Here is a 27,638-nt window from a genome sequence, read left to right on the forward strand (position 1 = left end):
ATTGGGTAAACTAAATGCTGATAGCATCCTTATTCTTTTAGAAAGAGGATAACACACATAAGGGCACATAAATTTTAATTGATAAAGGATGATTGCAAAGTTTGCTTTCATACGCTTCCTTCATTTGCCACTGCTAATATTAATACTAATGTCCTAACCATATATAATCTTCTGTTATAGGCAGATATAATGTTCAATCAAATTGTGATGGCATTGGTCCTGTCTAGTACTCTATTTGCTTTATTACTACATTATTGTATGGCATGTTCTGTCCATATACATAGTCAAAGCTCTGTATAGTGACCTACCAGGCCAATGAGACAAACAATGATTACATTTAAATAATGTTGTATTAATATTTCATAAAATCGGCAACGTTACAAAGAAAAGTTTGAACATTTAATGTAATTCTACTAATACATTATAGTGTAATCAAATTCAGAATATGTACTGTAGTATTAAACAAGGAAATGAAGATTGTATATTTTCGATTTATTGTACAGTGTGGTAGGAATAATTTGTAAATTATATATTTACAGTAATTAATGTACATGTATGCTACATATGTACGGTATCTATATGTGTGATATATAACTTAGATATATATCGAGGCATAACAGTAGACAGGAGAATTGTTTTCAAACTTTAAAATAATCTAATATCAAAATTATATTTAATATTAAAATATAATGTTAATGTGCTATTTCAGTGACAGAACATATGTTAATTGAAAATTATGATGGCACTCCATAGTGGTTTATTCACTTTAATAGTTAGACTGCACTTACAAAATATGATGTACAAGTTTTAATCCTTGATGAGCGTCCTTTAACGAAACTTATTCCTCGGCCATGCTAAGTTTCTCTTCATCACTACATATTTCAGGTGCCATCATGTCTGCAATGAGTTGCTCTTCATTTGTTCATATCCTGAAATGTAATGTATGTATCAACTTCAGTATAGTCTTCAAGGTATGTGTTTTCCTGCAGAGTTAGACACTGATTCACATCGTCAAAAATTTCTTTACTATTTTTGGATTTCCTGTGCAATTAACAGAGGAAGAAGTATACAAAGCTTCATTTGTTGTTTCATTCAAGGCAACAAATTCAGCATGTTTGAAGCAGTTATGTGTTTGCTTGTAGTAGAATGATAATGTTTTTTTGCCTTTTTTCATTCACTTCATTTCTCAACCTTAAATGTCTCAGTAGCTAATATGCCAATAAAACCCAACCCAAACCAAATCACCTTTAAATGTAAGTAATTTATCCAATAGCAACATAAAAATAAAAAAAATAAAAAGTTCAGTTTTTTTCAGAATTGGAGATGCCGTGCTGGTCATATGTCAACAAAACAATGGACTACTAGACATTTGTTTGTAGGGTCAATGCTGTGCTTTCACGCACGATTTTGAAAGGCAGCCCATGATGAGCAAATTTTTGGAATCATGCTTCAGAACAATTCAAATTTTCAGTATTCATCCATTGCATAAACAAGTCAGCTTTAATTTTTAAAAGATTTCCATCTGCAGGAATGTTTTTTTGCACACATCATCATTAGCCATCTCAAGAGTACCTTTTCAGTATATGGATACTTCGCCTTTCATTTTTCATTCTTTCAGAATGCTGAAAAGAGTAATCTTAGAAATGTCAAACTTGTTTAGCAGTGTTAGTTTTAGAATGCATACCATTACTCGCAGCTTGTAAAATCTTAATTTTGTCTGCAATTGGCAAAGCTATTTACTTTGTAAATCTTGTAGCCATATCGATAAGCATACAGTCTATACATATTGTGTAATGAAATGGGCTTCTAATTGAAGTTAGTTTCATCATGACAACGAGCATGAAAAATTGCTAAGCAATCTCTCATGTTCGTCTGCAATCTCATCATTATTCAATAAATTAGCATTCTTTCATTTTGAATGCAAATATTGTAATAAAAAAAACCGGAAAAAAAAAAAAAAAATGGAAATTTTTGGATAATGAGTAATGTAAAATTATAGTTTTATCTGGCCATTTTTTTTTTTTTAAATCACAAAAATATAAAACTTGTTCAAAAAAAAAAAAAAGGTTGAACTTCTTGTTTGGCACTACAAAATTTGCCCGATCACATATTCATTTAAATGAATTTTTAACAGTTTACTTTTCCCCAAAAATTCCTGGCACCTTTAATATCAACGAAAAGAATGTATCCTTGTATGGCCAAGTCTTAGTTACCTTTGATATATGCACAAGTCAAGGAACTTTAATGTCCTTTAGAAGATCTGTTTTCATTAATTGTGTAATGCCCTTTTTCTTAATACACAAAGAAAGCCTTCTCTAAGAAAATAGAATATATTTTGATATGTATTATTATACAGGATTTAGCATATAAATGAATAGATACAAAGATGTAGATGTTTCTTTTCTTAAAAAACCATATCTTTTATATTTGGTGGCCACTTTATTGTAAAAGCCAAATATATTTTCATTAAAAAGAAACATTCTTAATCTTTCAAGCTCCACAACTTGCATAAATAGAGTAACTAAAGAATGGCATTAACATTCTTCTTTGTTAAAATGTTTTAGAGAGGCCACTGTTCTTTGTCTTTGATTCTAATCTGTTTTGGCAGTTTCTTTTAGATTGAATAGAATTAACATCCTCTCTTATCTGTGAATACTTACATAAATGCCTGGTAACTAGTTTCCAGTTGAGAAGATAATTTTTCAGAGAATTGATTTATCTCTGGCCCATTTCAAATATCATCTGATGAAGAAAAATAAATGGAAATTTATTTCGAATACATTACAATTTCTCCCACGAATAAACGATGAATAACTGACAAGCCTGAAAGGTATCCATGTCTGAACCAAGTAATTTCTTTGTTCCTGCATATGTTAACAGTGGTTGCAGGTATAGTAAATATAATGAAAGAGTTCCATGCCATTTTTCCTTTTCGTTAATGATAAAGTCATGAAATTAAAATCTTGTTTCAGAAACCTTTTTTTTTTTTCCCTCTCTAAAAACAAATTCTAGCACCCCAAACATTAGCAGGTACATCACAGTGTTACACACATGAAACATCGATAAAATAGCAAATTTTAGCAAATAAATAGCAAAATTGATAAAAAGTTTAGCAAATAAATAGCAAAATTGATAAAAATAAGACACAAATAGTATATTTCAGAATTAATGCTATTACTAACAAATGTAATTAATGTGGTTAATGTAATTCACAAATAATATATTTCAGAATTAACGATAATGCCAACAAATGTATTAATGTGGAGTTTAAATACCCATATAGTATATACCCATAGTAAATTTATAGTTCCCTCTCTCTCTGAAAGAGTTCTTTCACATATAAGATGGAAACTTCAAATGAAAAACAGTTCAAAAGTTCTGATAAATCTACTCATTTTACAAATAACATTACTTTTATGGGATATTGTCTAGTACCTACTAGATAGATCATTGAAATGTGCCGGAATGCTGAAAAGAGGATTACTATAAATAGCTTTGACTGTAGATATAATTTTTAGTAAAATTTTTGAAAAAAGTGTTAGATTTCAGAGATTTCCAAATTTTCCTATGCCACATTTAAGGGAATTTAATTGTTGGGAAGAGTTTTAAGTGTTTTTTTTTTTTTTTTTTTTTGTATCTGTCAGTTTTTAAGTCTTGTGTTAGCTTCCTACAGCAATAACTTAATTGAAATGAGCAGCACACAGAGTCAACAACAGAATTAATTTCTTCTGGTAGTAGAAGTTAGCTCTTCATTTCCACAAGCATAGTTAAAATTGTAAATTTTAACTATGCTTGTGGAAGTATTGTATTAATACTTCCTGAAAATTTTATTAATCTCTTTATTTAATTTTTTTTAATGTGTGCATTGAAATAATACCCTGTGACATTTACTCTAGTTAAGGTTAATATTACTGCCTGACTTATAAGCTCACTCACAAAAAGCTTTGGATAGTGAATTCCCATCAGGGCATTTAATTATGACTGTCCATTGTCAGTGTAATAATTAAATGAAGTTTACTGCTGATTCAGAATGTTATTGGAAAGTACCAAAGAATACAGCAGGTGTGGTTTTTTTTTTTTTTTTTTGAATGAAAGGTTATTACTGCTGCATTAAGATGTAATTGTCAAATAGAAGGAAGATATATATGTGCAACTATCCTCTGTGCAGACATTAACCAACTTTATAATAAACATAATGTATGACATGCTATTTTACCAAAACTAATACATCAGATTACCATTAATTATCTTGTTTAAATCCTCTAGGCAGGACTGGTCTGCAAACTTAGTAGTCAGTGTTCTGTTTTTGCAGCAACAAATCCAAAAGGACATTATGATGCTAGTCAGGTAATAATAATAAATTATTATAGCTATTTAAACCAGTATATTATATACAAGGTTATTACAAAAGAATTGAACACTTTAAAAAATGTATTATTAGTAAACTACAAGAGATACAAATACTAAAGTTATATTTCTTGTGAGGATAACTGAAGTTTTTTCCTAACCTTATAAGTGTCATCAGGGTTACTTGTGGTGTAACTGTGACCACACCAAAATAATATATGTGCAGTTTCCGTTTCCACAATGTGGCAATGGAGTGGTGTCCATCAAAGAATTGTAAATCTTTTTGTACAGTAATTTTTTTTAAAGAGTGCAATTCTTTTATAATAACCCTGTTTACTATTCACCAAAAATTATCTAGACACTCATGTTTTCATAGTCCGTTGATTCTTCCTAGATTAACAGAATTCTCAGACTACTATACAGGCAACCCCTGTATAACACGGTACTTCTACAACATGTTTTTTTTGCTGACCGGGCTAGCCGGGTGGGTAAAGTGCCTGCTAGCAACCCAAAGGTTGCGGGTTCGAATCCCGGCTCGGGCTTGGATCAAAGTACTGCAAAACCTTGGGAGGTGCATTATGGCCACAGAAGCTGATGCGCCAACAACTACCAGAAAAAAAAAAAAAAACCCAAAAAAAAACACGGTTTCACTCTATATACTACATTGGTGTGCAAAACTTAAGGACCAGTCAGGTTTTCACCTGTAGCTTCTCATAGGAGTGGCCTGGATATGGGAAAAGCATACCAAACGAACCTCGTGAGATACAAAAATGATGAAGGAAACAACACCGACACAACAACGTAAACAAAATGGTACAGATGGACAAAACAGCACAGCCAGTGCTATGTTGCCATTTTTATTCAAAATAGCAACATAGCACTGGATGCCATGATACAGATGCATCACTGCCAAAGATGGAACAAAGGGAAGAGGTGGTCCTCAGTAGGAGATATGGCCACCCTAATGTCAATGCAGGCTTTGCACCACCTGTCCACACTTAGAACAATGTTGTTGATAAGTTCTTGCAGTAACATCGTCCATTCCTCTGTCAGTGCCATCTTCAGCTGGTGAACGTTTTTTGGTGGGTGTGGATGTGCTGGTAGTCGTCTCCCCAGAGCGTCCCACATGTGTTCGATGGGATTTAGATCAGAGGAAACGAGCAGGCCAATCCATATGAACAATGTCCTCACTTTCCGAAAACATACATTTGTATCAACAGCTGCAGTGCGATTGGGTGTGGTGTTACCATCCGTAAACACTAACTCTGGGCCATTGGCCCAGAGTTAGTGTTTACCTCTGAACAGATGCACATGGGGAAGGATTACCTCAGTACAGTAGTGTGCACCGGTTACAGAACCGCTATTCAATATATGTAGTTGTGTACGTCCATCCAAGATAACGCCTCCCCAGATGAGAACACCTCGACCGCCATATCAATCCTTTTCATTGATGTTTGTGGGGTGATACCGTGTGCCAAGGCGTCTCCGTGGCCAGGTGGGAAGGAGCAACAGTGCGTAGCACACGCTTCTTGATTAGACCGGGGTTCGAGCCCGTCACCACCAAATACGGAGGATGCGGGAAGGTCAGGGAATGACCACCGCATATCCCGGAGCAATATGGCCTTAGTTGCTAATGCTCCTAAAAAAACCAAATAACAAACAACCGTGTGCCAACCTCTCTCCAGATTAGCTGACGTCCAGAATTCCTGCTGAGACCGAATCTTCTCTCATCAGTAAAGAGTACCTTACCCCATTGCGCTGCTGTCCAGTCCTTGTGTTCGATGCACCGCTGTAAACGGTGTCTCCAATGGGCAGGTGTTAAAGGGACACAGCGTACTGGCTGTTGGGTAAACAATCCTCCTTTATGGAGTCGCCTGGCCACAGTAAACCGCGATATCCTGCATCCTGTGCAGCTGGTTCACAATGGATCCCGTTGTCTGGTGTCGGTCCCTCTTGGCCTGTAGTAATATATAGCTATCATCATTGGGCATTGTTTTTCATGGATGACCACCACTGGTCCTTCAAACAGCTGTAACTGTTGTTCTGAAGGCCGACCACACATGTGAGACGATGCTATTGGCGAAACTGAACTCTGCAGTCAAACTCCTCACACTTTGACCTTCCTCAAGCTTCCCAATTATTCGACCCCAGGTAAAGTCACCCAGATGTTGTCTACTGGCCATTTCGTTGTCTGTATCACTCTATGAAACCAATCGAACGTCTGTAACAATCGTGCTCACCATTCAGTAATTTGCACATAACTGTTGAACTGCTGCTTTTATCTGCTTATGTGAGTCCTCTCATCACAATTCAAATTTTTGCATGTGCACTAGCTTTCTGCTGAACGGCCACAGTTATGCAAATCGCCACAGGCTGTTTTATTTGATTTTGTGGTTGTAACCTTTAGAAATAGAGTTGGTTCTTAGGTTTTGCACACCAGTGTAGATTGGCATTCATTGTTGTTACATGGACGTGTGTGAGTTTGCTGCCAGTGTTTATCGAGCTTCAAGACAGTTGATTCCAAGATAGGGTGTAGTGTCATGCCCTTGCAGTGATTCAAGGTTCTTGAATTGCATGATATGTTTTATGATTCTAGCCAAAGGCAGTGGCAGAAGTGTTAACTAATAAATTAGGCAACTACCTTCATGGTGTCAGGTAATTGAATTACCTTCACGGTGTCAGGTAATTGAATTACCTGACACCGTGAAGAATTACCCCCACTGTAACTTCAGCTTAGTGTAGCATTCCCACATGGTAAGAGGATTAGTGAGTCAGTATTTTAATGCCTCTTAGCTCTGACTCTGACTATCCTCTGTGCAGACATTAACCAACTTTATAATAGCAGCCAATTATTTGTACTCTTGGCTGCCTAAAGGCATTGCACAGAAAATAATACAAGAAATATATTTACCTGGTGGTAAGCCAGTTATGAAATTTGCATCAGTCAGTAGCTAACAAATAATTAGGCATATAACCAGTAAAATAAAATATCTTTAATCACAAATAGATACTTGTAGCTTTCGAGGCTGAACGTGCCTCTTTGTCAACAGAAATGGAAACTTCAGAGATAAAATTATTCTAAAGGACACAGTTGTGCGAATAGTGAGGCGTGCAAGGGCACGAGGTAGGCCAATCAATCATTAAACTGGTGTTCATTGTTCCTGCATGGACGTGCGTAGTTTTTTCTCATCTAGACTTTTATTTAGACACATTGCACACCAAGTAGTGCAATATCATGGCAACTCGTCGTGAAGGCAGAGCACAATATGAGAAAGAGCAAATGATGCCTACAACAACTACTTTGTAGTTTATTAAGAGTTATCTATGGTGTATCTAAACACCGATATTATATAGATACCAAACTCTTAAAGTATTATGCCTTGTGCATTTATTTATTTTAAATATTGACATCTACACCTCTTGGCATCTCTCATATTGTGTGATTAACTTCACAACTGGGTCGTCATGTCTGCAATACCAGGGTACCTGCCCACCCACTGATGATCGGCCAATAGCCGTGAAACAGTGCTGTCTGGGTGGTGGTACTCAACTGAGAATAAGTAACAATAGTCTTCTCTATTAGTGAAGCGTTACTTATTCGAAGTAGTGCAATATCATGGCAACTCGTCGTGAAGGCAGAGCACAATATGAGAAAGAGCAAATGATGCCTACAACAACTACTTTGTAGTTTATTAAGAGTTATCTATGGTGTATCTAAACACCGATATTATATAGATACCAAACTCTTAAAGTATTATGCCTTGTGCATTTATTTATTTTAAGTATATATAAAGTAATGTAAGTTATTTTTAACTTTGTATTCTTTTGGCCAATTACATTTGCTCTTTCACTCATTTCCATTCACTCTCTCTTTCCCTATGCTAGGTCACTCTTTCTTTCACCAAAACTGCCATTTATTGCCCTTTACCATAATTCTTAGTTCACTCAATGCCCAGCCTATTCATTCTATCTTTCATTTTCATTCATTCATTCTTCTTTCATTCTACATTGCATCCCCTTGCTACTAGCTTGCTGATATTTTTCAGTTAATCTGCTTCCCTGGCTGCCCTTACATCTCCCTCCTCTGCTGCCCTTACATCTCCCAGGACTACCCTGCGGAGTTTTGTTATATCAGGTTTCTGTCAGGGTGCAGAATACTGCTGTCCTAACAGTTTTTAAATCATCGTGTGGGCGTGGTGGGAAACTTGGGCAATTTTACTATTGATTATTGTCTAATTTCTGGGGGCTGAATTGCCATTCTTTGGATTGCTCTGTTCATTTCGAATACTTTCTGTGTGAAAGATGTAAAAGCTTTATAATTTTGCTCTTCTATGATGAACAGATGTTCTTTCCTGGGAAGGGGACCAGTTTGTGCTATTAGCTCTGTTCTGGGGATGTCATATATTATACATTCATATAGAACGTGTGCCCAGTTTTCACTTTTGCCACAGATGCAGTTTGGGTCATCGGTCAGGCCTAAGGAGGTTAGTTTCGCCTTTAGGGAGCCGTGACCTGTCAATATAAACGTTGTAAAAAGTCCAGGAGCATACCACTTAGGTGGCTCTGGGCTAACATTGACACCCGTGGCAAAAACTGTTTGGTAACCAGACCTCTGGTTTCCTGCTCCCACTTTGTTTGCCATAGCTCATGGAGCTTTGTGGCTATTCTTTTTCTTTCATCATTGAAGGTGTTGGTTGTGTCAAGGGCTATCCCCAGAAATTCTGTGGGTATGCCCTTTTTAAATCTATAATATAAGCCTCTTTTGGCTACTTCCAGGTAAAGTGGGAACTTTACCCAAGCGTGATTGCGAAGTAATTGACCACTCCCGACACTTTTGCCACTGCCTCTGGTTACAGTTACTCAATATATTGTGTAATTCAAGAGCCGTGAACCGCTGCAAAGGCATGAGACTACACCCCATTTTAGAGGCAACCGTTTTAAGTCTAGATGAGCACTGGAGAAAAAACTACGCACGTTCATGCAGCAATAATGAACACCAATTTAATGATTGATTGGCCTACCTCGTGCCCTTGCAAGCCTCACTGCTCACACAACTGTGTCCGTTAGAATAATTTTATCTCTAAAGTTTCCATTTCTGTTGACAAAGAGCCTCGAAAGCTACAAGTATCTATTTGTGATTAAAGATATTTTATTTTACTGGTTAAATGCCTAATTATTTGTTATCCTATGGATTCCAGTACAACAGGCCCATTTATCCTCAGTCAGTAGCTCTTGGTCTGAAGAGTTCCCAGTATTATCTAGTCTTTATGATTTACATTTTAAAGATTGAATTTATAGTTACATACAAAAAAGTACATGGAGCACTTTTACACACAGACACCTGTTATGCCTCCATCATCGTTAATTATTTTAATAGTATAACCAAACAATAGGGCGGTTATCATTAAAAATAAAATCAGAATTTTATAAACAGCTAAAAAATCATAAAAGAAAAACTTATCATTATTTATTATTTTTTTACTGTAATATCCTGTGTTTATATATGTATTTGATTCAGTCTCATCAAATTTCAGAGAATTTCTTTGATTTTAGTTTGTGTAAACCCACATCATCTCATATCTTGTTAATAGGGTCTCCCATGTCAAATTTTGAAACTACCATAAATATAAATTGGATATTATTATTTATAACTGTAATTGATAGATGACTGCCTATCTCTATAAGGTGTGAAGAGATTTTATCTTTATATACAGATGTAATTTGTTTATACTGTAGTGAATGAATGTTCAAAATGTATATATATGTGGTGTGATCAAAACATTTGGGGTTAACTTGATATTTGTGAATCATACTGCTGTCTGGATGGACCGCCTTTAAAATAGTTTCCTTGTCACAGTATACACCAATTTCATTAGGCTTCTTTTGGAATAGCTAATAATTCTGTGTTAGCCTTGAAGAGTTTCCTCAGTTGTTGGCCTTTCAAGGGGTTTTGTTTGGGAAGCAAAAAAAAAAAAAAATCATAGGGAGATAAATTTAGTGTGTATGGGAGACTACAGAGATTGACTGCTTTACAAGAAATTATTGAATGAAAAGCACTGGGTGTGCAGTGGCACCTATTGTCACGTCACGCTGCAAATGCTAATTCCCTGAAGTCCACTTTGGAACTGTTTTGTAGTATTCCTGTGTTTTATCATGAAGAACAAATTCATAATGAAATATCCCCTGTGAGTCAAAAAATATGATAAGTATTATCTTCGAATTTAATTGAGATTGTTTTGCTTTTTTTGGACCTTGGAGAAGATGGAGTGTTCTGTTGACAGGACAGGGCCTTTTTTTTCTAAGTCTCAGCCGTACAACCACAGCTTGCTACCAGGGACAGTGGAAGAAACAGAGTGTGGTGCAACAGCAGCATGTTTCTTCCCTCTCCCCTCTGATCATTAGTGAGGATATGAGATACAAACTTGGCTGAAACACATTGCATTCCCAAATCTTTTATTAAAATTATTTGACATATCCCATAAGAAAAACCAATTTCACTAGAAACTTTGCAGATAGTTGAACGTTGATCACTTCTGACCAAATCCAACAATTCAAGCTATTGAATTGTTGGTTTTTGAATTTGAAGGTAGCCAGAACGAGGATCATCTTTGACAGACAGACAGGCAGCCTTCTTTTAACTTTGTAAATCACTGAAAAGTCTTCAAATAATGCAAATCATCATGAAAAGCTTTTAATAACATTTCTTGTGGTTCTGTTGACTTTTCACTAATTTGAAACAAAATTTGATGCAAATTTACTGTTCAGTAAAGCAATTTGTTTTAAAATGTGATGAAATGCATAAAACACTATCTATTCAACATGCTAACTCAGTGTAATTCCAGATGAATGGGTGATTCATGTATTATGTCTAGATCAGTCACTAAATATGATACAAGTTGCAACTCTCTCTTGAAGCCACAATTTCCATATACAAAGACAGTCCCCAACCTTATTGATCACACATTATAAGTTATAAGTTCTTACTTCTTAGGTCCTTCATATGAAAAAATCAATATATACTTATATACTCTGAAAAAGGTTAATATTTATTTAATGTATAAGCAGAAATATGTGCACTCAACAGTTTTATGAACTTGAAAATTCAAGAGCCAATAGTATTTAAAAATATTTCTATATTACACACACACATTCTGTATTTCTAGAAGTATCTGGACATGCTTGGGATTTAATAAAAAAATTTAAAGCGTTAAATTAATATAAAAAAAAAAAAAACAACAAAAAACTGTGTCTCATTAAAGCCACTGTGTTCTAATTAAATTAGAACATAGTGGTTTACGAGCAATTAGATTGCATGCATTGTGCCAATAATGCATTGTGTACGTTATTGGCATAATGCCAAAAATAGGTTCCACCCCATTGTCAAAAGAGGAATCTTCATAATTTATTCTACAACTTCACTACTAGTAGAAAGAAATGGAGTGATCTGGTTTTGAATCCTGTCAGTCATGGTGGGTGGGTGGGTCAAAATATCCCCCATGCAAGCATTAGAAATGGGTATAAAAGTAACTGTTTTCACTCTAAAAGTAAACAGATTTCAAAATGCAGTAGATTGGTTGGGATGTTGAGATGAGCAAGTTCCAACTGGGAATAATCAGATGCCATATTAGTAATCAGTCTCCTTCTGCTAAGGCATCAAAGCTGTAACAGCCTGAATCAACAGTGCTTGAATTAAACAGAAGTTCAAGGGGACCACGGCAGTTTGTTGGAACAAGTGCAGAGAAAAGCAACTAGGCTCCTGCAAAGAGACTGAGTAAACTAAATGCTGATAGCATCCTTACTCTTTCTCATATAATGTAATAAGGGAAAATAAATTTAAAAAGGGTGGTTTCAGGATACAGGAGAGTACGAAAATTTCTTTTCTTCCAGAGAGTAATTGATTGTTGGAATAAATTGCCATCTGGTGTTGTAGAAGGGGATAGAATAAATTTCAGGAAGGATTACATAAACCATTAGAAGAAATGTACAAAGGGTACAGTCGGTCCTCGTATAACACGTGTTTGCATTACATGAATTCGATCATACACGATTTATAAATAGGGGAACGTTATCTTATATAACATGAACCGAATTCGCTTATGCACGATTCGCCTTTGTGTTTACAAGAAATGGCAGTCGAACGCGGAATCACCCCAACCGAACGCAACACGATAGGAATGAAGAAGATTCTGAAAATGTATTTATGTGTTTTATATCAGTGAAGGGGAAACACATTTCACCATAATAATGTAAAAACCAACACAATTCCAGCTATCGATATAATCGCAAATGCAATTAGATGGAGTTTACTACCAGTTTATAACAGATTCCACTAGCAGAAACGCAACTGGAAATTGTTTTTATTGTTTTATGGTAGTAACCTCCAAAAATGTGCTTTAGTAAAATGCGAGGTGTTAATTAATAGTGTATCTCGGCCTTTACGGTGTTCTTTATTCAGTTGCTACACGCGCGCAGCTTTGTTTATGTGTATCAAGCGTGCCTCCTCGTTTTGTAATTGCGCTTTATTCCCTAAAAATTAGTAAAATACTTAAAAGGTGTGAAAAGGAAGCGTCCTGGTGAAGACACTGCAGATTCAGAGAGAAAAAAGAAAAGCAACAACGATAAACAGAGGCGGACTGGGTCAAAAATTCTTACCCGGGAAAATTTATAGTGGCCTCATACTACGGTTTATGGCCAGTCCGCTTCTGTCAATAGAGAAAAAATATGAAATTGTGAAACGCTTTGAGCGAAATGAAAGACCATGTGATATTGCACGTGCTACAGGCCTAAATGAGGCAACGCCGAGAATTACAAAGAATGCGGAGAAAATAAAAACAACTTTCATAGCGGGAACAACTCAAAGTGTAATTAAAATCCATTAGATTAAGACCCAAGAATTGGAAGAGATGGAACGGCTGTCATCTGTTTGGATAGAAAATCAAACAAAAAGCAAGTCTGCTTACGATAGAAGAAAAAGCATTAGCAATATTTTATTACGACTTACGTATTATAATTTATACTTACGTATTATAAAATACGTAAGTATTTTATTACGACTATTTTATTTAATATAATAAATTTTTTACGAATAAAATACGTATTTTATTCGTAAAAAATACTTTTTTAGTATTAAAAAATACTAAAAATACTTTATTATAATATAATATTATTTTTATTACGTATTTTAATCGTTATAAAATACGTAAGTATTTTATAACGATTAAAATTACCCGATTATTTATTGTGTTTGGTAATGTTTTGGTTCCAAATGTGTGTTCAATCTTGGGTGGTCGGCACCTAACCCCACTTTTCCCATAGGGCCTGTTGTTTATATTGCACGATTTTGCATTGCACGAGGATTTCTAGGAACGCAACTATCGTGCTATACGAGGACAGACTGTACTAGGAAAGTTTTGCAATATGACGCAACAATGAATCACAGGAAGCTGCTTGTTGCTGCATGTTGAGACATGTTCATACGTGCATAGTAGCCGCCGCGCCAAGTCAATGGGCTCAGTTATTCATTAGTAGTGAGAGTGTAAAGTGCTTGCGATGGCATCGTGGTCACGAAATGAGATAAGGACAGTTTTGCGGTATAATTTCGTGCGTGGTTTAACCATAGACCAGTGCTTAGAAGAAATGACTCTTGCACTAGATGATGATTGTCCACATCGTACAATGATATTCAGGTGGTATAGAGAATTCCAAAGGGGAAATTTCACTCTGGAGGATTCTGAGAGGCCGGGAAGGCCACGAACGTCAGTTACGGAGGAAAGCGTTACTGCTGTGAGGAAAATGCTTGACGAAAACAGGCGAGTGACCTACCAACAGATAGAGGATACTTTGGGCCTAAATGCACCAGCAATTCGTTCGATTCTGCAAGATCATTTGCACGTGAAGAAACTTTGTTCTCTCTGGGTGCCGCATCAACTGACTTGGTGCCGGGAGATGTTAAAAAAGTTTGATAAGGGACAATCTCGGTATGTGAACAACATCGTGACAGGTGACGAGACTTGGCTGTACTATTACGATCTGCCGACCAAGGCTCAAAACAAAGTTTGGGTCTTTGATGATGACGACACACCCGTAATTGTCAGAAAATCCCGATCTGTAAAGAAGAAAATGATAGCTGTATTTTTCAAATCGAGTGGAATTGTGGAACGTGTCGTTTTGGACACGCAGAAGACAGTCACAGCTAAGTGGTATACTGAACAATGCCTGCCTAAAGTCATTGGATCTATGAAGAACCTGCGGCCAAAGTCAAGAATGGACACCTGGTACCTCCATCACGATAATGCTCCAGCTCACCGCGCCAAAGCCTGCACCGAATATTTGACCACGACAGGACTGAAACTTCTCGAGCACCCTCCCTACAGTCCAGACCTTGCTCCCTGCGACTTTGCACTGTTCCCGCATGTGAAAATGAAGCTAAAAGGGAGGCGGTTTTCCAGTGATGAGGACCTTCTACGGGCTTGGGACAACGAGTGTGCTTTACTCCCTAGTGAAACTTGGCAGAACTGGTTTAAAGATTGGTTTCGGAGGATGGAGAGGTGTATTGAATGTAGAGGAAATTACTTTGAAAAAATTAAATAAACAAAGCTGTATTGCAAAACTTTCCTAGTACCCTTTGTACAAGTGAGGTGTTTTTTTTCCTACCTGATGCTGTATAATATCACTTTATTTTTTTTTATTCTCATTATCATATTATTTTTGCTTTTATTAATTGCTGGACTGTTTTTGATATAATATTCTTAAAATATGCTTCTTGTATGTGTTGTTGATTTTAAATTAGAAATTTTTCATTGCAGTCTCTCTCAATCAATGTGGCTATAGCTAGTCCATTGCTGAGTCGCTTTGATTTGGTAATAGTACTCTTAGACTCAAGAAATGAAGAATGGGATAGAATGGTATCATCATATATTCTGGATGGACAAGAACCTCTTTGTAATTATGTAGTTAATTAGTTATTATCATTAATGCTTTTACAGAATTGAAATACAGTAAACTCTTGAAAATCTTGCATTTAACAATCTGATATTTTTTAAAATATGTTTTTTTTTTTTTTTTTTTTTATTAAAAAAAATTTACAATTTGGAAATGTTAAGAAAGCAGTTCAGCACTCATATCAATGAATATATATTCATAATAATACATAAGTCTTAATAGTCACACCAGAACAAACTTGCCTTTGCAACAAGTTACCATGCTATTGCACTACTTTTAGCATTAGTAAAGGCATATGGTGCAAGAAAGCAAATTTACAGCATCAGCCAAAAAAAAAAAAAAAAAACATTTCACCCATCCATTCACTCCAAAAGTTTCTTTGAATTTATTTAAACTATCAACTTCCAAAATGACGGATGGAAGTTTGTTCCAGCAATCAACCACCCGCTAGCTAAGGGAAATTTTCCCCACGTCTATTTTACAACTGTCTTTCCTCAATTTGGATTTACACCTCAGGTCCGTAATTTGAGCAAGAGGAAGAATCCTATCAGCATTGAGCTTGATCAAACCATTCAAAACCTTATACACCTCAATTAGACCACTCCACATTTGCCTAGTCTCCAGACTGCAATTTTCAGAACTTAGCCTTTTTTGGTAAGAGAAACCCTTTGTTCCCTTAACCAATCTTATTCCAGCAGCTCTACATCCTTCCTAAAATGAGGCTTCCAGACCTGTATGCAGTACTCAAGGTGTGGTCTGACCATTGCATTATACAAAAAGGATAATCACCTCCTTATCCCTGTTAGCAAAATTCCTATATATCATTGACAAGACATTTGGCAACCTGTCTGCACTGCTCAGAAAACTTCATATCTCTCTGCACAGTTATCCCCAGGTCTTTTTCACCCTCTACTACCCTGAGTGTAGTACTTCACAGTTGGTACGTTACTCTGGGGTTAGTTCTATATGCAGTACTTTGCATTTCTCAATGTTAAACTTAAGTTGCCACCTCTCAGCCCATCTGCCCAACTTTTCTAGATCCTGTTTCAGTAGTATACTGTCATTACTGTCATTAACAACCCTGCCAACCAACCTTCATATTGTCTGCAATGTTGGACATTAGGTCTGATATATCTTCATCAATATCATTGAAAAATTTTGAAAACAGCAATGGACCCAACACCAAACTCAAGGGGACTGCATGAAGAGAAGCATCCATTGATTACCACTCTCTGTTTTTTAAAATAGATAGATGCCAAAAGATTGTCTAATTCAGGACTAATTAGACCATCATTAGATGTGCAGTATATGAAATCAGTTTTCTAAGAATATTATCTAAAGCTATCTGATGAAAATAGCACAATAACCAGGACAACTTTTTAAAAAGGCAAGTTTATTCTGCTGTGAGAATTAAGACCATTGCATTATCCATTCTGTTTAAATACTGCAGCCTTCAGAAATAGGTGGTCATTATGAATATGTACAGATGTAACTTTAGTTGTTTGTGTTTAATATTTATTGAAATATGCTTCTCCAAAACTGTGCTACCATGAGGTATAACTCTTGAAAATCCAGAAAATTGTAAAATCCAGGGTCTTTCAATCTCCAAGGTGCTGGATTTTAAAGAGTTTACTGTATTGTACATAATCTATTTTTACTAATTCATAGAAAAAATCTTTAATCCTTGACTGGGCATGCTATTTCACTTCTAATTGCGGCGCCTCCGTAGCCAGGTGGGAAGGAGCAGCAGTGCGTAGCACATGCTTCTTGATTAGACCGGGGTTCGAGCCCGTCACCACCAAATACGGAGGATGCGGAAAGGTCAGGGAATGACCACCGCATATCATGGAGCAATATGGCCTTAGTTGCTAATGCTCCTAAAAACCAAATAACAATATCACTTCTAATTGCAGACATTTCCTTGCATAAATCGTTACATTCCAATAGCATTGGTAGAGGCACATATATATGATGCAAGAAAGCAAGCTTATACAGCATCAGCCAAAAAAAAAAAAAAAAAAAAACCCTTCCCATTTCACCCATCCATTCGCTCCAAATGTTTGTCTAGTTCTGCCTTGAATTTATTTAAGCTGTTAACTTCTACAATGACAGATGGAAGTTTGTTCCAACAATCAACCACATGCTGGCTAAATCAAACCTTCGCACATCTATTCTACAACTGTCTTTCCTCCATTTGAATTTATGTTCCCTCAGGTGATTAATCTGGGCAAGAGGAAGAATCGCATCAGCATTGAGCTTGCTCAAACCATTCAAAGCCTTATACACCTCAGTCAGATCACCTCACCTCACAGGCACCTAGTCACCAGACACTGTAATTTGCAAATCTTAAGCCTTTCTTCATAAGAGCAACCACTTCTTCCATTCACTAATCTTGTTGCCCTTCCCTGTACTCGTTCTAGAAGCTCTACATCTTTCCTACAATGAGGTCTCCAGACCTGTATGCAATATTCAAGGTGTGGCCTGACCACTGCTTTATACAAGGTGATAATCACCTCCTTATCCCTGCTATCAAAATTCATATATATTTCATTGACAAGACACCATGAGCTACTCTTGCACACTGTCTGCACTGCTCAGAAAACTTAATATCTGCCTGCACAATTACCCCCAGGTCCTTTTCATTCTCTACCACTGTCAGTGTAGTACCACACAGTTCATACTCTGGGGTTACTGCTTTCCACATGCAGTACTTTACCTTTGTCAATGTTAAATTTCAGTTGCCACCTCTCAGCCCATCCGCTCAAATTTTCTAGATCCTGTTGCAGCAGTGTACTGTCATTAACAACCTTCTGACCTTTGTATTGTCTACAAATTTGGACATTAAGCCTGATATACCATCATCAATATCATTAACAAATACAGAAAATAACAATGGACCCAACACTGAACCCTGGGGGACTCCACTAATAACATTATTTCATGAAGATCAGTGGCCATTGATTAACAGTCTTCTCCCACTCAACCATCCCTTTATCAGTAACAGCAATTTGCCTCCAATGCCACACTGCCACACTGCTCTAATTTGAGCAGCAGCAGTCTTCCATGTGCAACAGTATCTAAAGCCTTTCTAAGATCAAAATTATTCTTTGTATCCAATCAAATTGGTCAGACAAGGCTTCCCCTTAACAAACCCCTGCTGTGTCCGAGCTATAACAGAAGTCTTGTCTAGATGATCCTGCAGTGCTTCTTTAACTAGTGCCTCCATTAATTTCCCTGGAACAGAAGTTAAACTAACAGGTCTGTAATTACTTGTGCCGCCCTTTGATCCTCCTTTGTGAATTGGGGTCACATTTGCACATCTCCAGTCCATGGGTACCTCCCCTGAGTCCAAGGAAGCTCTCATAATTATGGCCAAGGGTTTTCTTACTTCCTTTTCTGCTTTCTTTAATATAACTGGATAGATCCCATCCACCCCAGGTGCCTTTCTTATGTTTATCTTCAACAATTTCTCCTCCACTTTGCTCTCAGTTGTTAAAAAATCATTTAACTCTCTACCATAGTTTAATACACCTCTGCTATTCCCCTTCCTGAATAACTCCAAATGTGTAAATGCAGGGCCAAAGTACTCATTTAGTTTGTTAGCTACCTGAGCAGAATCATCAACAGTAGAACCATCGATATCAGTTGGACCAATCTGATTCATCCCCTTCCTTCTAGAGTTTACATATAAGTAAAGAACTCTGCGTTTTTCTTTGCATCCTTTGCCAATGATTTCTTGTAATCTGCCTTTGCCTGCCTGACCTCCTTTGTGACTTGATTACAGGCCAGCTTATATCTTCCATGGGCTTCTGTGTCAACTGTTAATTTATATGTGTCCCATGCATTTTTCTTCTCTGCCACGTCTCTATAGTTCATCTGACATCCATTTAGGCCTAAACCTTGAACAATATTTCTTAGTTGGTATGAAAAGCCTAGAAGCTTCCAGGATTAATTTTTTGAATGCTTACCATTTAAAATTTGCTGTTGGTAACATCTTGCCACTTAGTGGTTCCTTTATCTTCAGATTCGTAATACATGAAGATAATCAAATCAAGAGTACTACTCTCTCTGGTTGCCTCCCAAACATACTGCTGTAGAAAACAATCATCCAATAAATCAACAAAAGCCTTGCTAGTGCACAAATGACCATCCCACAAGTTTCAGTCAATATCTGGGAAATTAAAATTCCCTATTATAAGACAATCAGATTTACTAGCCCACTCTATTTCTCTGTACAGCTGTTCACTATCCTCATCAGAGTCAAAGCCTATAGCACACTCCTAATCTCAATTTTGCTTTCCAAGTGCTTATGTCACACCCACTGACTCAACACTGCACTGTTCGTCCTTGTCAACTGGATACACTTCCTTAGATTTTGTTTCTTAACTAATAGCATAACCCCTTCTCCCTTCCTGTCTTGTCTATAACTCCTGTACACATTGTACTCTCCAAATTCCAATTCTGCATTCCTTATATCTGTGTGACACCACATCTCTGATATCCCACCTATGTCTGCCTTTGAAGTTTTGACCAGCACCTCAAATTCATCAAATTTATTCACTACACTGCTAGCATTGGTGTACACACAAGTATACGTGCAGCTGTTCTTATTCTTAGTTACAGGGAGAATTGAATCTCTGCGGAACAAGTAAATACATTAGCTACTCATGTATTTACTTGTTCTGCAATGACTCCTAGCAGTCTCTGAATAACTATGAAATAGGCAAGAATTTCTTAAAATTATTCATTTTGTAATTAATCATCCTCTGTTTTACCTTATAGTGGAAAAAACTATAAATAATCAATTTTTCAATGCAAATGTATATTTTTAAATATTTTTTAAAATGAAAATATGCTTTATATAAAGCACATCTAGTCACTGAGAACACAGCAGCTCATATGCAATTGAATGGCTTGCATTATGCCATCCAATTGCATATTATTCACATAATGCCAAAAATAGGATCCACCCCATAACTTAATCTAAAATATCACAAAAAGTAGAAAGAAAGAAATGAAGTGATCTAGTTTTGAATCCTATCAGTGATGGTTGATGGAAATCTTTCCAATATGGAACTTTTAGGACCTCTTCAAAGGGCATAGCATGATTAGGCAAGGGCACGAAAGGGTAATTTTGCCAAGAATGACTTGCTTTCTGTAAATAGCAGTATCTGGGAACTAGACACCTGTTTTGTTTATTTATTGCCTTTAAGGCTTTCAATGCATTGTATAAAATAAAAGCTGAAGGAATTTGTTTATGCATGGGTAATGCATTTAGCCAAGAAGTATCATTTAAATTAAATGCTGATGGCATCCTATCGATTTATCAAAACATTTTGTTTGCAGAGATAGTTAAGTCATAATCCCACTCTAAGGCAAATGTAAAACTGCACTTACAAGAAGACATTGAGCTTCTTGAAAGGATTCAGAGGCTGGCAACTTGCATTTTGAGATATTCAATCACAGTACTTCAGATATCTAGGTCACAGAACTTGGCAGTCGGACACCTTAGAGAGTTTTTTTGTTGTTTTTGTTTTGTTATTTGTTTTTTAGGAGCATTAGCAACTAAGGCCATATTGCTCCGGGTATATGCGGTGGTCATTCCCTGACCTTTCCGCATTCTCCGTATTTGGTGGGCACGGGCTCGAACCCCGGTCTAATCAAGAAGCGTGTGCTCCTGCCCACCTGGCTACGGAGGCGCCACCTTAAAGAGAACACATTTGATGTCTATAATGTCCTGAGAGGAGACAATAAAATATATGCAGGTAAAATTTTTGCTGTTATAAATGATTCCACAACTAGGAGCAAAAAATTCAAATTACAGGAAAAAAAAGTTTAGAGATTGGATTTTGGGAACTTTTCTTTTAGCCCACATGTTATTAGTTACTATAATATAATTACCTCTATGGGTAACGAGGTTGACAGCTTGGGTAAATTCAGAAGTCAGCTGGATATGTAAAGAGGGAAATCCATAGGTAGTTTTTTGTTTTTATTTTTAATATTATTATTATATATTTTATTTATTAATTTATTGGTTTTTGGTTGGTGCAGATAGAATAATTGCACTGACACTAGCTTGTAGGAGGAAAACTTTAATTAGAAGGATTCGTTTAATATATAATATTTTAATATTGTGTTATTTGTTGTTTTGCAAGATCATGATTTAAATTGTAGAATTATTCAGAAAGAACTAAGCACTTTGAGATCTGCAACAACCAGATCCTCAGCTTGCACTTTCACTTTGCTGGCACTATTAGTAATTCTAAAATAGAAGAGGCCTTTGGCACTGGGTTCCATGGATAAGAAATACAACTATACCTCTATTGCAGTTTAAAACTTTGTGACAACCAGATATGTTTAGTGATTCTAACTGCAGTTGTTGATAGTAGTGGCCGGATTGGTCAACCACCTCAGTATCGTGACTGAGATCGAGGTTGTGTTGCATCAACCAAAAATGTTTTGCGACTGCAGAGTGTGTAGAGACACCTAGTCTAATGGCTCTTTCATGTTATGTGATGCAGTCCTGGAACCTTCTGGCAGTTTCCTCCACATAGCAGCTGTCACAATCATAGTATGTGGTGTAGTATATAGCACCGCTGCATAAAAGAGAGGGGGGGGCAGGTGTCTTCACCCCCAAGACAAGAGATCGGAAACGTCTACCAGGAAGTTGCAGGCACTTTATGTGGTACCTGCGTAAGATCTTAGAAATGCAATCTGAAATGCCTAGGTAATATGGGATGTAAATGGTAGATGTTATCTCGTTGCTATGGAGCGGATCTTGGACGTGTGGCAAGCTCACAGGCTTGTAGGTCGCATCTGTCCAAGATGTGGGTAGTGTAGCCACAGTTGGTGAGGTCAGCTCTTGGAAACTTCATTGCACCTGGCTTCCATGGAGCTGGAATGGCTCCAGAGAGTAGTGCGTGTACAGTACTGAACAGGTGGCAGGGGGCATGTGCTGACCTGTAGTTTGTAAATTGGCCAGAGCACATGGGCTTTCGGTATACCGAAGTTTCCAGATGTGAGCCCACGTGCTTCACCAAGACATCCAGGAAGGAAAGGGTGTTGTTCGACTCTAATTCTAATGTGAACTGGATGAAGGAGGATAGGGAGTTGAGATTAGTAATCCTGAATATGTCTTCCATATGAAACATCTGAAAATACTATGCCATTTTTTGCTGGAGCTAAACACAAATATGAACTAATGTAAAGGGTAGAGGCGTGTGCATTCACACTGCAAAAAGGAAATTACTGACCCCTGAGACACGAGGCAGTACAAGATGGTATATGACTCACCACTTGCTGCAATATGAGAACTTTGTTTAAATGGAAGGTTGAAGCAAAGGAAACATTGGTTTATCTCCAGAAAAGCCCTGGCATCTCCATTTCTTTTCTCTCATGAAGCATGAGTTTTGTCTTGTGGTTTTATGGGCACCATGGTGAGATCCAGTATTCCTTACATTTCAACAGCAGCTTTAAAACAATTCTCACAGTCTTCATAAATTATTTCAGTTTTTTTTTTTTTTTTTTTTTTTAAGTCTATTCCAGTGTTATTCTTTCCCAGTGCATGAGGGTAGCTTCCATTTGTAACAGTACTGAAATCAGAATATGCAATATCAAAGGGCTATACCATAAGCTCATAAATAATAAATTTTCAAAGGCATATCTAAAATATCTTTTCAGTAAGTCATTAAATATTATTAATCATAAAAAATTAAAGGAAAAACCATTAAAAAGTATTTAAAAGAATTAGAGAAGAATTAAAAATTAAATTTTTTTCTTGGGACCATTTATGCCTTACCTCAAAAATTGGTTTCGATTAAACAACATTATTTAGTTCCTATATTGATTATTTTGGGTGTCAGTATTAGCATAGGGGCAGATTTATAGACCAATAGATATACAGTAGAATCTCTGTTAACCAGAATTCAAGCAACCGGCAAAAAAATCTTGGAAATAGTAGGCAGTTAAAAAATTAAAATGATACATTAATTTCTAGATAAAATGATTCAAACTTGGCACGCCCCTTTGCACTATGAGTATGCACACGCGCGTCCCTTATCACACGTTTGTATCTCACTCCGCCGACCGGGCTAGCCGGGTGGGTAAAGCGCCTGCCTGGCAACCCAAAGGTCGTGGGTTTGAATCCCGCCTCGGGCTTGGATCAAAGTACTGCAAAAAACCTTGGGAGGTGCACTATGGCCACAGAAGCCGATGCGCCAATAACTACCAAACAAAACAACGTATCTCACTCCCGACAAATCACTGTGTAAATATACTGGTTGATTTATTGTTATTCAAATTCAACCCCTAGTATGCCGTTCTCTTTCAACCCCTAGTATGCCGAAACAGGTAGCAAGTAAGCATAAACGTGTAGTCCTTACCCTCAAGCAGAAGATGGAAATATGCAAGAGGCTTGAGAAAGGTGAAAGTCGTGCAATGCTCATGGAAGAATTTGCCACTACTAATATTATTAATACTAAAAGAATGTCAGAAGAATTTTGAACAATCTTGATACCAAGAAAGTTATTTCCTGATGGTAATTCTACACTTGTAAGCTCAGGAGCAAAACATATGCTCTGAGCTTATTCCCATTTGTATTGCATTTTTAAAATTTCTTATTCCACTGGTGTTTTTCCTTCTGCCTGGAAATTTTCTGATATCCAGCCAGTCCCTGAAAAAGGGCGACAAATCTCTCCCATGCAATTATCATCCCATTGCACTTAACTCTTATTTTTAAAGTAATGGAAAAATTTGTTAATTATCAACTCCTAAACTATTTTGAAACTTTCCATGTGGTCAGTGATCGCCAGTATAAATTGCATTAGTGTCAGTCCACTGGTTATATATTGTCTTATGTTACTCATTTATGGATACATTCAGTGGTAAAGTTTGGTGAAACTCAAGAAGTTTCTCTTGACATTCCATGTTTAACATAAAGGTCTTCTAAAAAAGAAGTAACCCATCTTATGGATTACTGACTGTTTTTTGTAATTGGGTATTCACCTTTCTTTCCAACTGCTCACTGCAGGTGATGGTAGATATCTCTCTATCTTATAACTTCTCCACTAATGATAGTGTTCCCCAAGGTTCAGTTCTTTCTCCCACTCTTGTTGTAAGGTTCTTTCGTAAGGTTGAACGGCTGACCACTTCTAAATATCCACAGCCCTCAACCTTCGCAGCGATGTACTTATCAGCTGAAGACATCGATCCTGGCAACGGTGCTCGAGAGGTAAAACTTACTGAAGTTATGCCTCTCTTTTTTTGAAATTTTATAATTTTGAAATTTTTTTTAAAATTGCACACTTTTGTAATTTTTCCTGTGCATGAGATAAAAAATTGAATAAATATAATAAATAATTCTATTTACATGTCTGTTGAACATTTCTTTTTTTGATTCAATCAATTCAGCGAGCACAAGCATGGGGGAAATTCCGACTTATGTAGCGTTCCGTGGAACGCAACCCTTACGTAAGTCAGGGAGTTCCTGTATTAATGAACTACTTCCATTGACTGTAAATCCTATCAATTTTTCTGCTGATTATTGTTCATTGCATTCCACCTTCCAGTTTCAGAAACTTTTGCCCTGCACAAACAGCTTTGTCTTCTAAGATATCCACTAATTCCTTAAATGCTGATCTCTAGGTATTTCTTCAGTGAGGCAAAGATAACTTAGTTAATTTCAATCCTTCTAAAACTCAACCCTGACTTATATCTTGCAAAAAGGGTCTTCTGTACCTATGCTTAATCGTTTGCTTTTGGTGTTACTTTTTTTCTGAACAACCACTCACTCTGTACAAATCTGAAATCTGCCCTACCATGGTATATTGTTCCCACATCTAGAGGGTGCACCCAAAACCTCTCTCAGCCTTGTAGACTCCATTCAAAAGAGTGCAGTGAGGTTAATTAATAAGTCATCTCTTACAAATTCTCTGCACTCTGTCTCATAAACATTCTATTTCTGCTGCACACCTTTTCTATAGATACTTCCATGTACACTGTTCTTCTGAAATGGCATCTATAACTCTCTCTCTTCATCTTTCCTGAAAATTAAAATCTGCAGATATTCAAGTCTTATATCAACATGTATATCTTCTGTCTTCTCAGCCTTCAATTCATGCACACCCCAAGGACTACAGGTTCTAATACTTTCGTGTTTAGTTTTCATTTAAAAATAAAAAAATAAAAACACACACACACACACACACACACGCACGCACGTGTTCAAAGAAGGTGCATCACCTAAGAATTTCACATTTCTAACCCTTTTTTGCAATGGTATGTTACATTAATGACTAACATCGCAAACAGAAATATAAACAAAAGATATTCATTAATAGTTAAGGCAAAGTTAAGTAATATTTGACAGGTGCTCTCAAAATATTCCAAAATGAGCATTTGCAACCTTTATACAACAGTTTTGGTAAACACAATTATGGCTGAAATGTTATCAGAAGGCCTCAATTTGCTTCAGTTTATCATTTTAAATGGAAAACAAAACGAAAAGTTCACTAGGTGCAAACTAATATTTAGTTGAATCGCCTCTGGCCCCGGTGACAGCAGTAGCACCATCGAGGCATTGACAAGATCAATTTCTGAAGAAAATCAACTGATAGTTTGTGGTTCCAAACACGAATTATGGCTTCCTCAAGTTCATGAAGGGTTTTTGGTTTCTTTCTGGCAACTGCAGATTCCACACGGTACCAACAGTTCTCTATAGGATTCAGGCCGGGCTGTTTCCTGGCCAGCTAACAGTTGTAATGGACTGTTCTTCCAACCATTTTTTTGCCTGTAACAAATGTAAACACATTACTGTGGAACCTCTAATGCAGAATGAAGCTAAAGTAACTACAGAAGTGCCTACTTACACTTTTTGCCCAATGACAAGGAGCAGAGTTGTCCTGAAAGATGCAGTTACTTGGCAGGTTGAAATGGTCTCTAATGGTTGGCAGCAATTTGCCTTCCAATATAGCTAGGTAGCCATTGGCATTTACGGAACCTTTTATAAACTGCAGGTGACCTACTCCATGATATGAAATGCACCCCCATATTATTTGGCTGGTAGGGAATTTCACTGTAGACACATACAGTGTGGATGGTATTCTTTACTACGTCTACGGCGAATCATTTGTCTCCCATCAGAGCCATGCAGGTTGAATTTTTTTCTCATCTGAGAAAATAACTGACTTCCGCTGCTCGGGGGTCCATTTGACATACTCCTTACACCAAATTAATCGGGCCTCTTTCATTTTTTGTGTGATTCTTAGGACAACAGGCTACAAGTCCATTTTTGAAGAGGCATCTTCTAACTGTTACTGCACTTGCTACAACTCCTGTATGTTCTTCCCATTCTCTTTTAAACTCAGATGAAGAAGCTTTATGGTTTTTAAGGCACAAGCGCTTCAAAATGCAGTCCTGCTTTGGCGTAGAGACTTGTTTGATTCCGGTTCCTTTTTTCCTATCAGTAGAACCAGTATTCTTGAGTTTGGAAAGAAATCTACTCACTGTTGACTAATTACAAGACACTCTATAAGCAATATGATGGGAAGAACATCCTTCCTCACGTAAAGCAACAATAGCACTCTTTCTTTGTGGCATCAACTGCACATAACTTGCTATCCTGACACAAACAAGGAATGACTGCAACTCTTGCAGAGCGTGCTTATATAGCTGAAAGTAACAGCTGATGCAATATTACGTCATCACCTACGCACGTCAAGCTTATTTGATGCAATCTGTAAGAAATATTGCCATATACTTACGTTATTTGGACTACAATTACAATTTTAAGGGGGTGATGCACTTTCTTTGAATACCAGTGTGTGTGTGTGTGTGTGTGTGTGTGTGTGTGTGTGTGTGTGTGTGTGTGTGTGTGTGTATATATATATATATATATATGTATGCCGACCGGGCCAGCTGGGTGGGTAAAGTGCCTGCCTGACAACCCAAAGGTCGTGGGTTCGATTCCCGCCTCGGGTTTGGATCAAAGTACTGCAAAAACCTTGGGAGGTGCATTATGGCCACAGAAGCCTATGCGCCAACAACAACCAAAAAAAATATATATATATATATATATTTTTTTTTTTTTTTCTTCTTCTTTTTTTTTTTTGTCCAAAGATTAAGTCTATCCAAATTAGCACAGAAGTGTTTTGTGTACAGACAGACCTATAAATAAAAAAATAAATAAAAAAAACACTTATGGTATGACAAGATATATAAATAAAAAAAAAAAAAAAATGCTGGATAAACACTGGAGTAAAACAGCGCACATCCGTGCAACAACAATAGAAAATGAATAACGTGCCTCAATCTTAGCTCATTGCACTTATCCGTTGTATTTAAATCAGTTGAAA

General features: G+C 36.8%; 1 protein-coding gene across 1 annotated transcript in view; it reads left to right on the forward strand.

Moving 5' to 3' along the window:
- Positions 1-27,638, forward strand: part of LOC150089220 (uncharacterized) — a 221,521-nt gene that overhangs the window by 154,489 nt on the left and 39,394 nt on the right. The window contains exons 12-13 of the mRNA XM_090389912.1: positions 4,267-4,347; positions 15,153-15,288. Coding sequence (XP_090246038.1) covers positions 4,267-4,347; positions 15,153-15,288 — 217 coding nt within the window. The remainder of the gene's footprint in view (positions 1-4,266; positions 4,348-15,152; positions 15,289-27,638) is intronic.

This window comes from Mastigoproctus giganteus, chromosome 2 (genome assembly GCF_048544385.1).
Source record: "Mastigoproctus giganteus isolate SK-2022 chromosome 2, ASM4854438v1, whole genome shotgun sequence".
In the NCBI taxonomy this organism is placed as follows: Eukaryota; Metazoa; Arthropoda; class Arachnida; order Uropygi; family Thelyphonidae; genus Mastigoproctus; species Mastigoproctus giganteus.